The 14,914-nt window shown below is 43.3% G+C and overlaps 1 protein-coding gene across 1 annotated transcript in view; it reads right to left on the reverse strand.

The window, feature by feature from the left end:
• SLC6A5 (solute carrier family 6 member 5) overlaps window positions 1-14,914 on the reverse strand; it is a 108,519-nt gene that overhangs the window by 32,921 nt on the left and 60,684 nt on the right. Inside the window, exon 12 of the mRNA XM_073604032.1 lies at window positions 10,923-11,022. Within this exon, the coding sequence (XP_073460133.1) occupies window positions 10,923-11,022 (100 nt within the window). The remainder of the gene's footprint in view (window positions 1-10,922; window positions 11,023-14,914) is intronic.

Below are 14,914 nucleotides of genomic sequence, written 5' to 3' on the forward strand. Positions count from 1 at the left end.
AGTGGATCTCTGATCCAGAACAAGAATGCAGCAAGTGAAGTCAGAACATCTGATCTGCATGCTTGTTCAGAGCAAGTAACGTAGAAAGCATTGAAGCCATTGCATCAGTGTGACAATCAGGAAATTGGCATTTTCAGAAGGAAAGGTTAGCAATGGCAGGTTATGTATTTCTTTTCATACCATACAGGTCTTGTTCAAAGAAAACATGGGCTTACAGTGGGGACGGAAAGTATTCAGACCCCCCTTAAATTTTTCACTCTTTGTTATATTGCAGCCATTTGCTAAAATCATTTAAGTTCATTTTTTTCCTCATTAATGTACACACAGCACCCCATATTGACAGAAAAACACAGAATTGTTGACATTTTTGCAGATTTATTAAAAAAGAAAAACTGACATATCACATGGTCCTAAGTATTCAGACCCTTTGCTGTGACACTCATATATGTAACTCAGGTGCTGTCCATTTCTTCTGATCATCCTTGAGATGGTTCTACACCTTCATTTGAGTCCAGTTGTGTTTGATTATACTGATTGGACTTGATTAGGAAAGCCACACACCTGTCTATATAAGACCTTACAACTCACAGTGCATGTCAGAGCAAATGAGATTCATGAGGTCAAAGGAACTGCCTGAAGAGCTCAGAGACAGAATTGTGGCAAGGCACAGATCTGGCCAAGGTTACAAAAAAAATTCTGCTGCACTTAAGGTTCCTAAGAGCACAGTGGACTCCATAATCCTTAAATGGAAGACGTTTGGGATGCCCAGAACCCTTCCTAGAGCTGGCCATCCGGCCAAACTGAGCTATCGGGGGAGAAGAGCCTTGGTAAGAGAGGTAAAGAAGAACCCAAAGATCACTGTGGCTGAGCTCCAGAGATGCAGTCGGGATATTGGAGAAAGTTGTAGAAAGTCAACCATGACTGCAGCCCTCCACCAGTCGGGGCTTTATGGCAGAGTGGCCCGACGGAAGCCTCTCCTCAGTGCAAGACACATGAAAGCCCGCATGGAGTTTGTTAAAAAAACACCTGAAGGACTCCAAGATGGTGAGAAATAAGATTCTCTGGTCTGATGAGACCAAGATAGAACTTTTTGGCCTTAATTCTAAGCGGTATGTGTGGAGAAAACCAGGCACTGCTCATCACCTGTCCAATACTTTTTGGTACAAGGGGTGGGCAGAAGGGGCGGATGCCCTGGGCGGGACAATTTATTGGGGGTGGAGGGGCGCAGTGAAGTGACCTAAAACAGGCATCACTAAATGGCGGACCTCGGGCCAAATGTGGACCGTCTCACTCTCCTATGCTGCCCGCCGCGGTACCGCCATTTAGCAGTCTTTTCTTCCCCCTGCCATCTCTGTAATCATCACACAGAGCCGACAGCGGGAGGCGGGACAGTTCTGGATGGAGGGTGGAGCTTCCAGAGGTTAACAAGCAGGTGATTGGCTGTTAGGATGAAGGGCGGTCTCAGCAATCAATCACCATCTTGCAACACCCGCCCTCCATCCGAGACATGCTGTGCCTCCCTCCGATCTTCGATCTGTACAAGGTAAGTGAGGGAGGGGGCGAAGTTACAGGGAGTGAGGACACTGATAAGGAGGAAAGTGTGTGCTGACTCGCTGAGGACATTAAAATTGAGCTGTTGAGGGCTGTGATGTGGTGGGCTGACGGGGGGGGGGGGCTGAGCGGACTGTGATGTATTGATGTATGGGGAGATGTGGATATTACAGTGGGGGAGATGAAGTGGATATTACAGTGGGGGAGATGATGTGGATATTACAGTGGGGGGAAGATGTGAATATTAAAGTGGGGAGATGTGGATATTACAGTGGGGGAGATGGGGGGGGGGCGAAGTTTGCCATCTTCGCCCTGAGCACCAAATGGCCTTGTCCCAGCACTGCTTTTTGGCCTTAATTCTAAGCGGTATGTGTGGAGAAAACCAGGCACTGCTCATCACCTGTCCAATACAGTCCCAACAGTGAAGCATGGTGGTGGCATCATCATGCTGTGGGGGTGTTTTTCAGCTGCAGGGACAGGACAACTGGTTGCAATCGAGGGAAAGATGAATGCGGCCAAGTACAGGGATATCCTGGATGAAAACCTTCTCCAGAGTGCTCAGGACCTCAGACTGGGCCAAAGGTTTACCTTCCAACAAGACAATGACCCTAAGCACACAGCTAAAATAACGAAGGAGTGGCTTCACAACAACTCCGTGACTGTTCTTGAATGGCCCACCCAGAGCCCTGACTTAAACCCAATTGAGCATCTCTGGAGAGACCTAAAAATGGCCGTCCACCAACGTTTACCATCCAACCTGACAGAACTGGAGAGGATCTGCAAGGAGGAATGGCAGAGGATCCCCAAATCCAGGTGTGAAAAACTTGTTGCATCTTTCCCAAAAAGACTCATGGCTGTATTAGATCAAAAGGGGCTTCTACTAAATACTGAGCAAAGGGTCTGAATACTTAGGATCATGTGATATTTCAGTTTTTCTTTTTTAATAAATCTGCTAAAATGTCAACAATTCTGTGTTTTTCTGTCAATATGGGGTGCTGTGTGTACATTAATGAGGGGAAAAATTAACTTAAATGATTTTAGCAAATGGCTGCAATATAACAAAGAGTGAAAAATTTAAGGGGGTCTGAATACTTTCCGTCCCCACTGTATATCCTGCTAATCTGCTAACCATAGCCATTGATACATTGTTGTGCAAGAAATCACTGAGAGGGCTGCAATGGGCTTCTCTAGAGATTCTCAGATGAAATGCAGCCTGTTCATTCTGTGTCTATTCCCATCAGGGCACTGCAGCAGAATGCAGCATGCGGCATGTATCATACCCAACAAAATGACTGTTCAATTGTTATATCTGATAACATGTTGTAGTTGTGCGCTGCCACCTAGTGGTGTGTGAATATAAAAGTACAAATAAATGCAGAGACTGTGTGACATAAACCATGTGCAATAAATCTAGCTGCTGCTATCACCAGGATGTTATCACAAAACAACAATGAATATCTAAAAAAAAATTATAGCATTGCTACAATCTAACAAATAATACATAAATCCAATAATATGCAATAAACGCATGTGCTGAATAAATATACGATCCAATAGTAAATGTATAAAAAAGTTGATTGAAACAAAATATGTTCTTGTTATAGAATGTGTGTTATAGAATGTGTTTCAAATTACACTTATGCACGCTTTGCACCTCGTATACTTCTTCTTTAAAGGTTGCCTCCATGATGAACACCAGCAACTCCAGACCGACATACAAAAATATAAGGCACTTTATATTTGCATGTCGGTCTGGAGTTGCCGGTGAACATCACGTGCACATGCGTGCGCAGCCCATGCGTTTATTGCACATTAATATTTGATTTATTTTAATGTTTTACTCGAGAAGCACTTTTTTTCTCACAGTGTAATTTGAAAGATTACTAATAATAAGATTTTTTTGTTTCAATCAACTTTTTTAAACATTTACTATTGGATTGTATATTTATTCATTATTTATTGGATTTATCCTATTCCTCCTCAGTGTTCATGTTGATAGCTTCTAAGAACATTTTTGGTTCTGGGCACCAGCACCAGTGCCTAAAGCACAATTTTTCTGCCCCCGTTTAACAGGGGTGCGTAATTACAATTTATGCTGTAATATTTTGCAGCAGGGCTCGTTCCTGCACTCAACTAGAGTATTTGTGAGGGGTTGCAGTGTTGTGGCACCAGCACCAGTGCCTAAAGCCCAATTTTTCTGCCCCTGTTTAACAGGGGCGTGTAATTACAATTTTTAAATCTAATATTTCACAGCAGGGCTCATTTCTGCGCTCATCAACAGAATCTGTGAGGGGTTACAGTGTTGTGGCACCAGCACCAGTGCCTAAAGCTCAATTTTTCTGCTACTGTTTAACAGGGGTGTGTAATTACAATTTTTGCTGTAATATTTTGCAGCAGGGCTCGTTCCTGCACTCAACTAGAGTATCTGTGAGGGGTTGCATTGTTGTGGCACCAGCATCAGTGCCTAAAGCCCAATTATTCTGACCCTGTTCAACAGGGGCATGTAATTACAATTCTTGATATAATATTTCACAGCAGGGTCCGTTCCCACGCCCAGCAAGAATAAATGTGAGGGATTACAGTGTTCTGGTACCACCAACACCTAAGGCCCAATTTTCTGCAGAGTATATAGGGCAGGCCCCTACTTTCAAACATCCGACTTTCAAACGTCTCCTACTTACAAATGGAAGGAGACAACAGGAAGTGAGAGGAAATCTACCCCTAGGAAGGGAAATTCTCTCCTGTAAGAGTTAATTTGGGAAAAAGGTGTTTCCACTGATTTATCATCAATGCTTGTTTCCCTTCAAAACCCCAAATTTTCAAAATCCAATTGTCATTGGGACAGAAAGTGAGGTGAAATCTTCTGAAGAGGGGCAAAGACAGCAAAACAAATGTTACAGGGGAGATAACCCTTCCCTATGTTTTCCAAACAGCTTTAAAATAGATTTTTTGGCTGGAGCTATACTTACAAAATGTACCAGTTCCAAATTACAAACAGATTCTACATAACAACAAACCTGTCCCTGTCTTGTTTGCACCGCCTGTATACTGCTGTTCAAAGTATATAGGGCCTGGGGACCCCACACCTTTTCTTTTTTTAATTTGGGTGCGGGGTTCCCCTTAAAGTCCATACAAGACCCAAAGGGCCTGGTAATGAACTGGGGGATACCCATGCCATTTGTCTCACTGATTTTCATCCATATTGCCAGGACCCGACATTACATTAAAGCCGTAAGCAGTTTTAAATGACTTTTATTCCTTTAAAAATGTCATTTTGTGCAGGGACTGTTCTAAACACGGGAAACATACGCCACTTTACAGGCATACTATAGACACCCCCCAGGTACGATATTTAAAGGAATATTTCACTTTTTTTTTTACCTTAAAATCACTGCTCCCGGGAAAAACGGCCGTTTTTAAAACTTTCTTTTGCATTGATACATGTCCCCTGGGGCAGGACCCGGGTCCCCAAACCCTTTTTAGGACAATAACTTGCATATTAGCCTTTAAAATTTGCACTTTTGATTTCTCACATTTGAGTCCCATAGACTTTAATGGGGTTCGAATGTTTGCGCGAACTTTCGGTCTGTTCGCATGTTCTGGATGCAAACCGAACCGGGGGGGGGGGGGGGGGGTGTTCGGCTCATCCTTAGTCATCACACGTTTCCCATTGGAAAGTCCGATCGTGTGTACGCCGGCTTAACACTGTACTGGTGCTCACTGTCATGTCACAGACCCTTTACAGCAGTGTTACTTGAAGAAACAAAATCACAGACGTAATTATCTCCTAATGGCTCCATGTGATAGTGTAATGGGAGTTTAATCTGTGTAAATAAGGCGATCGTGAAGTCTCTCTCTTGGCAAGCCGCTGCATATTTTTTTTTGCTCATATGTGTTCTGATGAGCCTAATTCCCCTTTTGGGAACAGTAAACAGAAGATGATTCCGTCTTTAACGCAAGCGGCGGTCGTAAAACCAAAATAGCATCTCTCTCCGTGAGGCAGACAGTTTTCACGGTATATTTAAAGGGCCTCCCAGATGGAGATGTGGTGAAGTCCTCCACTTCCAGCCAAGATGATGATTGGCGGTTTGGGGTAAAAGTGCTCTGCGTCCTTGGAAAAACTATGCTGTAGATTTCCTCTGTAAGGTATCAAATACAGCGCTCGTTTTTACCATTGACGCAACTGCAAAGTCATTCTGGCTGCACTAATAAGTTCAGATTCATTTAGATTTAGTTAAGTTTAGTGACATCTTGTCCTTCATCTGATCCAAGCTATAAATCTGGATTGCCCGTATGTTTCATTTATAAAGTGAAAAGTGGAAGAGGTTACCGAGCTAATAACTCAAATATGATACAAATAGCAGCGACAAAAAAACACGAGATATAATTATGCAAAACATAAATAATAAAAAAGGGGAAGTCGTGCTTAAAAAATGAAAACTAAAAAAAAAAAATATATATATATATATATATATATATATATATATATATATATATATGACAAAAAGTGAAAAATCAATTACACACGTGTGAAGTAAAGCTGATAGAAATATAATATAAACATCTCTTGAGAAATGAGTATAATAAAGTGCCAAACGAACGTCTCTGAAGAATATAGAAATAAAGTGCAACAATGTTCACAAATTTGACAGATCCAGCAGGATGAGATATTCCAGGGCTTTCACCACCACCGGGAAAGATTGAGATCTCCGTGTGAAAATAATTCAATAAGTGGGGACTCTTACCAAAAGGAGTGGACCTCCTGTGGTAGCGAGGTTGGAAACGCCTGCAGAAATAGCCCTCTGAGGGGATCTAAAAATGTGTCCTGTCCCCAGGACTCGCTGGCTGTCTGAAGATGCCCCGTATGACGAAATATGTCGGGCGGAGCTATTAAGCGCGACTTCCCCTTTTTTATCATTTATAAAGTGGTCACATCTACTCATTGTATTATGGTGGTTTTATGTCTATTAGTCATTCTGTTAGATGTGTGCAAATGCTGCAGTTATTCCCAGTTTCCCCTTTTCCATGTACTATTATAACAGATTGTCGGCTAGGCATGTGCGGAATGAAAAAATCAGTATTGTTTCATTTCGGAATCACTCAGAAATACTCTGAAACACCCAGAAATACTCTGCTCCTGAGTGTTTCTGAGCCTTTCCGACGCTTTCCAAGTTCAGCCGAGCTGCCCCCGAGTATTTCTGAGGCTCTCCGGCGCCCCCCTATCTCTGGCCACATGTGGTATTGCATGTAATAGAAGTCAAAGCAGAACAAATTATCTTCGTTTCCATTGACTTCTATGGGGAAACTCACTTTGATATGGGAGTGCTTTGGATTGCAAGCATTCTTCTGGAACGAATTATGATCGTAATCCAAGGTTCCACTGTAGTGCCAACAGTTTGTACAGCACTTAGCCTGACAAGCTGCTTCGTACAATCTGCACCAGTTCATTACATGTCATGTTAGCTAATATCAGTGAAAGAAGTCAGGGTCGGGACAAGGGGTGGGCAGGAGGTGTGGCTGTCCTGGGCGCAATGGTTTATTGCAGGGATGGGGGCGCCCTGTGCCAGTTGCTTCTGTTACAAGGCTGACAGGAGTGGTGACAGCAACATCACTGCTAACCCTATAGGGGAGGGAGGGGGTGCAGTTTAGTATCTTTGCTCTGGGCGCTGGATGACCTTGTCCTGGCTCTGATAGGAGTATTCGAGCAGTCATTTTTTTTTTTGTTTTTCTGTATGTTAAAGTGACTCTGTTGCTAGTCCAAAAGGTTCTAAAAAAGGTTCACTGGAAAGAGAATTCACACTTCTCCATTCTTCTGCAAAGTGTCAAAGTACAGACCACATTGTGTTATGTGTTAACAAGGGATGCGTTAAGGCAGCATATTCCTAAACTGGAAGGTACCAAAAAATATGAATATGCAGCACATCACAAAGCACAGTTGTGGCGTGCTGCAACCCGTGTGTGTGTCGGAGCCATAATGCACTGGGGTGCCACTGAAAATGAATCACACCACAACCGGCTCATGCACATAGTGTGCTTTGTATTAGGGAAGCCCATTCATCTGGAATAGGCTGCCAATGCACAGTAATGGATAAAAAATGGGCATGTAGTTTTTTTTGTTGGCCTTATTGCATTTGGGTGCATTCAGAATAAATGGCACCACAACACTCTCATGCATTATCAATAGATAGATAGATAGATAGATAGATAGATAGATAGATAGATAGATAGATAGATAGATAGATAGATAGATAGATAGATAGATAAATAGATAGATCAATAGGTCACAACAGTCCTTTCAACAAGCTTGGTTTTAAAATAAAAAATATTTTTCGGAGCCATGGACAGCACACGCATGTGCAGCCAGATATGGGGGTTGGGATCAGCACCATGGAGAGTCCCCTGAGTACAGGCAGATAGTAGGGTTGGGTTCAGCACCATGGACAGTCCTCTCAGTACAGGCAAATATTAGAGTTGGGTTCAGCACCATGGACAGTCCCCTGAGTACAGGCAGATATTGGGGTTGGGATCAGCACCATGGACAATCCCCTGAGTACAGGCAGATATTGGGGTCAGGTTCAGCACTGGGGACAGTCCCCTGCGTACAAGCAAATATTAGGGTTGGGTTCAGCACCATGGACAGTCCCCTGAGTACAGGCAGATATGGAGATTGGGTTCAGCACCATGGACAGTCCCTGAGTACAGCCAGATATTGGGGTCGGGTTCAGCACCATGGACAGTCCTCTGAGTAGAGGCAGATATTGGGGTTGGGATCAGCACTGGGGACAGTCCTCCAAGTACAGGCAGATATTGGGGTCACTTTCAGCACTGGGGACAGTCCCCTAAGTACAGGCAGATATTGGGATCGGTTTCAGAACTGGGGACAGTCCTCTGAGTACAGGCAGATATTAGGCTTGGGTTCAGCACCATGGACAGTCCCCTGAGTACAGGCAGATATTTGGGTTGGGATTAGAACCACGGACAGTCCCTGAGTACAGATGGGTATTGAGGTTGGGTTCAGCACCATGGACAGTCCCCTGAGTACAGGCAGATATTGAGGCTGGGTTCAGCCCTGGGGACAGTCCCTGAGTACAGGCAATATTGAGGATGGGTTTAGATAATAGATCAGGGACTAGACATCTCAGACGTGATTGTTCAGATAGATAGATAGATGATAGATAATAAGATAAATAGATAGGTAATTGCACAGAGGGTAACCAGACATCCTACACTCCCAGGAGTGATTGTTGAGAAAGATGGATAGATAAATAGATAGATAGATTATTTTGGCCCTGATGAAGCCCTGACATGTGTCGTTGGATTCTTTGTTTGGACTTTTATAATCATGAATAATCTCCTCTACGGCTCCCAGCTCTCAGTGTTGCGCTCCTTCGTCTTCTTGAACCCAACTTTTGCCATCATTATGATAAAAAGAAGCTCCTAACGTGGGCTACCAACAAACGCACTTCGGGGACATGTAACCCTAAGCATTGCCACTGCTCTCTGCCCACCACCATACCACAGGCAGAGAAGAATGGGACTGGAGTGGTCACATGACCACTATATTATATTCCTAAAAAAATGTATACAGCCAGAAATGTAAGACGAATAAAGAGTGCGCATTGTCCACGGGGAAGGGGAAAGACTGGAGGAAAGGAATCTCCTTCTTCAGGATGTAGAGTGCCCTGAATCGCAAGATGCTACAATGAGGATGTCTCAATACTTTCTGGCAGTGTTGAGCATTCCCATCCTCTCCCACTCCCTGCATGTTCCTCTTTGCCCTTCACTAAGATGGAAAGACTTCCTGGCCAATAGGAGCATGAAGAAGGCAGGAGGGGGCGGGCCAGCACTCAACGCTACCAGAAAATTAGGAAATGTCCTTATTATAGTGGGGTTTGGGCATTTCCAGTGCTCAAGAAGGCAGGAAGTGTTTGGTGCATTGGGATTCTGGAGTCCATACAGAACCATCGCACCTGTTGATCCCATGTTAGTGCGCCACAAGCGCAGGCAGTGCATGCGGCCCCCATTCACTTGAAGCGACGTGAAAGTGACAGGAGGTATAACGCTTGCCTCAGCCGCACAGCAAAGCATTGTAGCATGTGTACACCCCTGGCCACTGCCTCTGCAGCTGAAGGGGATTGGGGGGGTGTAAAAGCATTGCTCAACTACAGAGTTTTACTGCCCCCCCCCCCCCCCCCCCCCCCAACCTCATGTGTGAACGAGCCCTAGGGCAGCATTTTCAAGTTAATGGGTTGACAATTCACCAGAATGTCGAAAAAATGGGAATGCAATGCTTGGTGGTGCATTACCATGTGTGTGTGGTGCGCTACACAGCATGTGTGTTGGACCTGCAATACCTCGGTACTTAAGGTGCCATTCAAACTGAATGGGGCCATGGTGTGCTAACACATAACATGCATTAAGGTAACACATACATTACCGCAATGCACTACAGTGGAAACGTGTGTTTCGGGCCCAAGCTAAATGAAAAAAATTTAGTTAAAGATGTTCTCAAAGAAAAATAAGCGATTGGTTCCCTTCCAATAAAAGATCTCACGTTCCAGGACACATTTATTCTGCCTTTGTTTTTTCTTCTTGTGGTTATTTCTATGCTTATCATTGGGGATGAGGTTTTGGTTTATCGCTACCATGGGTTCACGGCGAATCCCCAGGACTCACAGAGTTCGAGAATCACAAACCAACCAGCCATTAATACGGGGCATCGACTTTTCCCTGGTAAGGTGAGTCACAAGAGCCGAGGAATGGATAATCCCGCATTCTACAAAAGGGTGGGCTCACAGCAGTCATATTGTTAGTGTTTTTTTTTTTTCTTAATTTTGGCATTAGTCAATGTCCTCCATGGCAGTGCCAGGCTTGCCGTATCTTTTGACCATGACCCAAATGAACTGTGAGTGGCGCTCCAAGCTGTCATCCTGTAAGGCTCCAGTGACTCGCATTAATGCTGGGTGCCAGTGCTAGGAAAGCCTGTCCTGGCTCAGTGTACACATTTAAAGCCCCCCCCATCGCATTTCACCCCACCCACCAGGCTTAGTCATATGACTTAGTCATAGGCAGGGTGAAACGCGTCAGTGTTGTGGCTTGGGAGGAGTCAGGCTGAAGCCGTTTCCTTCTTCTCTACACCTGGGTTGTTTCTCTTAGAGTACGGCATCTCATCCTCTTGCCTTGTCTTTTGCTTGCCAATGGCTTGCTTTTTGAGTCCTACAAATGGGCAGAATTCAATAACAAGATTTGCCCCCCCCCACACACACACACACACACCCTTTAGACTTTGCAGCAAAATTCACAAACTTTAATCCAAATTTGCAAAGCTGTTTGCAAACCAAATCCAGGCAGTTTCACTCATCCCCACTTACCGTAAATATAACAAATCCCAACCAGCTCGAAGATGGCGATGATGACAAGAGAATATGACGCGGCATACGTATCCACCAGCTGCAGCATGTAAATTCCACCCTGCGAGTGACAAAGCATCGGGGAAAACATTTAGAGAACCCGTTCCGCCCCAGTTCACCTACACCTGCTTTATTTTTTTTTTACAGAAAAAAAACTGCTTTATATAGACAGATGATATGAAATCTGTTTTGGCCCAATCACTTGATGTATTTATAAAAAAAAATGTAATGGAGTAAAATCGAATGTTCTACAGCTATATTCTCTGCAATTCTAATGTGCGAATGTGTAAAATACTACATTCTGGCCACTAGATGGAGCTAATGAACAACCCAAAATCCTGTGATACTCAGCACCATCTAGTGGCCATAATGTAGTATTGTCCGCATTCGCACATTCAAGTTACAAAGAATATAGCCAGAGAACATTTGATTTTTCCCCATTCACAGAAAAGATATTTGTATGCAGTTTTATCATAGACAAACAGCTATGTGAATATTTTTATAAACTTTTCCTAAAGTGTACGTACAACTAAAATCTTCTTTCATTTGTTTTAGATCGAGTAGCTAAGGGGTAAATTCCTGTAATTTTTTTTGTGTGTGTGTGTGTGTCTGTGTCATGTTGGGGAGATTTCTCTTCACTTCCTGTCTTGGAGACCCAACAATCACCACAAAGCAAGGGGAAGTCCCCTCTTGGACAGATGTCACCAGAACAAGTGTCCCCAATGGAAGTTCTTTCGCTCTACAAGACTCTGGTCCGGCCGCACCTGGAGTATGCGGTCCAGTTCTGGGCACCAGTCCTCAGGAAGGATGTACTGGAAATGGAGCGAGTACAAAGAAGGGCAACAAAGCTAATAAAGGGTCTGGATGATCTTAGTTATGAGGAAAGGTTGTGAGCACTGAACTTATTCTCTCTGGAGAAGAGACGCTTGAGAGGGGATATGATTTCAATTTACAAATACCGGACTGGTGACCTCACAATAGGGTTAAAACTTTTTCGCAGAAGAGAGTTTAACAAGACACGTGGCCACTCATTAAAATTAGAAGAAAAGAGGTTTAACCTTAAACTACATAGAGGTTTCTTTATTGTAAGAGTGGCAAGGATGTGGAATTCCCTTCCACAGGCAGTGGTCTCAGCGGGGAGCATTGATAGCTTCAAGAAACTATTAGATAAGCACCTGAACGACCGCAACATACAGGGATATACAATGTAATACTGACATATAATCACACACATAGGTTGGACTTGATGGACTTGTGTCTTTTTTCAACCTCACCTACTATGTAACTATGTAACTATATATATATATATATATATATATATATATATAATATACACACACATACATATATCTATATATATATAGATATATATATATCTATATATATATAGATATATATATATATCTATATATATATAGATATATATATATATCTATATACATATATTTATTTTTTTATATGCAAAATATCTTCCATTGGGGACACTTGTTCTGGTGACATCTGTCCAAGAGGGGACTTCCCCTTGCTTTGTATATATATATATATATATATATATATATATATATATATATCACATCACTGTGGATATTTTCTCCATAATGAATAGCTGCCGCTTGTGTTAGTTTATGTATGTGATTTTTTTTTTTTTTTTTATGCGTTCATTGTTGTTTCCATTGTAGGGCATCATTAGTAACACATTCAAGTAACACATTTAATAAATTAATCAATTTGCTTCTAATAATGAACAAGGTGTTTGCGCCCTCCTGCGTGTTTTTTGCAGTGATTTGTAAATGTTGCCTGATAGATCAGCAAGAAAAAAGATCACATCTTCATCTTAGAGGTCTCACAGATAATAATTATACACAGGATCTCCCTGTCTGTGTTATGGAACACTTATCATGTATCCATCGCCCTCACATTGGATCCATAATATAATGTATAATAGCTTTGCGCTGACCTCTAGTGGCATCCAGTGTAACTTCAATCTGGTTTATTATTGTATTTCTGAAGTGGTACGATCCAGTTTACCTACCGTATGTGTTTAGGTTAGTTGGCTTAGTCCAAAGATAGACCCTTCCCTTCTTCCTCATAATTACATAATAGGTGAAGTTGAAAAAAGACACAAGTCCATCAAGTCCAACCTATGTGTGATTATAGGTCAGTATTACATTGTATATCCCTGTATGTTGCGGTCATTCAGGTGCTTATCTAATAGTTTCTTGAAACTATCGATGCTCCCCGCTGAGACCACCACCTGTGGAAGGGAATTCCACATCCTTGCCGCTCTTACAGTAAAGAACCCTCTACGTAGTTTAAGGTTAAACCCCCATACTTAGTTTCCAGCCTTTATAATGGACACAAGGAGTAGAAGATCATTGTGCATTTGGTTTGACCGGTGAACATCCCATGTACTGTATCTTAACAAATAAAACTATGTTGGATTAAACTGCCATGTATTGGAAAGTTGAATGAGCTGCCCTAGGCACAACGTGCATGAACAAATATAAATTGTGCAAAAGAAAAAAAAAACGTGAACAGGAACACACAACCCTGCTACGCTCAGGTATGAATGAGGCCAGTCAATGCATAAAGAGGTGTTTGAAACAGAACAGCCAATGAACAACACATTGTAAAAAAAAAAAAGTATTGTAACATCAAATACACCAAATTGTCAAAAGTATTGGGACACCTGTCTTTACACGCACATGACCTTTAATGACATCCCAGTCTTAGTCCGTAGGGTTCAATATTGAGTTGGCCCACCCTTTGCAGCTATAACAGCTTCAACTCTTCTGGGAAGGCCGTCCACAAGGTTTAGGAGTGTGTCTATGGGAATGTTTGACCATTCTTCCAGAAGAGCATTTGTGAGGTCAGGCACTGATGTTGGATGAGAAAGCCTGGCTCGCAGTCTCCCCTATAATTCATCCCAAAGGTGTTCTATCAGGTAGAGGTCAGGGCTCTGTGATGGACAGTCAAGTTCCTCCACCCCAAACTCGCTCATCCATGTCTTTATGGACCTTGCTTTGTGCACTGGTCCAAATCATTTGGTGGAGGGGGGGATTATGGTGTGGGGTTGTTTTTCAGGGGTTGGCCTTGGCCCCTTAGTTCCAGTGAAGGGAACTCTTAAGACGTCAGCATACCAAGACATTTTGGACAATTTCATGCTCCCGACTTTGTAGGAACAGTTTGGGGATGGCCCCTTCAAGTTCCAACATGACTGCACACCAGTGCACAAAGCAAGGTCCATAAAGACATGGATGAGTTTGGGGCGGAGACTACGAGCCAGGCCTTCTCGTCCAACATCAGTGCCTGACCTCACAAATACGCTTCTGGAAGAATGGTCAAACATTCCCATAGACACACTCCTAAACCTTCCCAAAAGAGTTGAAGCTGTTATAGCTGTAAAGGGTGGGCCAACTCAATATTAAACCCTACGGACTAAGACCGGGATGTCATTAAAATTCATTTATGAGATCATTCAGCTGTATTGCTATGATATTGGTCAAAGATACCTTCTACTGTATATAATAGGTCAGCGGTTCCCAACCATTGGGTCATGGCCCATTGCCGGACCAAGGCCTCCTACCTCCCAGGCCTTCAGCCACCTGCAGATCCCCTAACCTCTCACAGTGTCTCCAAGCTCCCATAGTTGTCAACCATGCCCCTCAACCTCCCACACTGGCCTCCTGAGAGGTCTCAGGCCCCACAGTGCCCTCCAGGTCGCTGCAGACCCTCCAGCCCCCCATATTGCCCCCAACCTTTGACACTGCTCCCAGGCCACACAGTGCCTCCCAGCCTCCCACCTTGCTGCAGACCCTCCATCCCAGAAGAGTTGAAGCTGTTATAGCTGTAAAGGGCGGAGCCAACTCAATATTGAACCCTACGGACTAAGACTGGGATGCCATTAAAGTTCATGTGTGTGTAAAGGCAGGTGTCTCAATACTTTTGAAAAT

This window comes from Aquarana catesbeiana, linkage group LG11 (genome assembly GCF_042186555.1).
Source record: "Aquarana catesbeiana isolate 2022-GZ linkage group LG11, ASM4218655v1, whole genome shotgun sequence".
Taxonomy (NCBI): domain Eukaryota; kingdom Metazoa; phylum Chordata; class Amphibia; order Anura; family Ranidae; genus Aquarana; species Aquarana catesbeiana.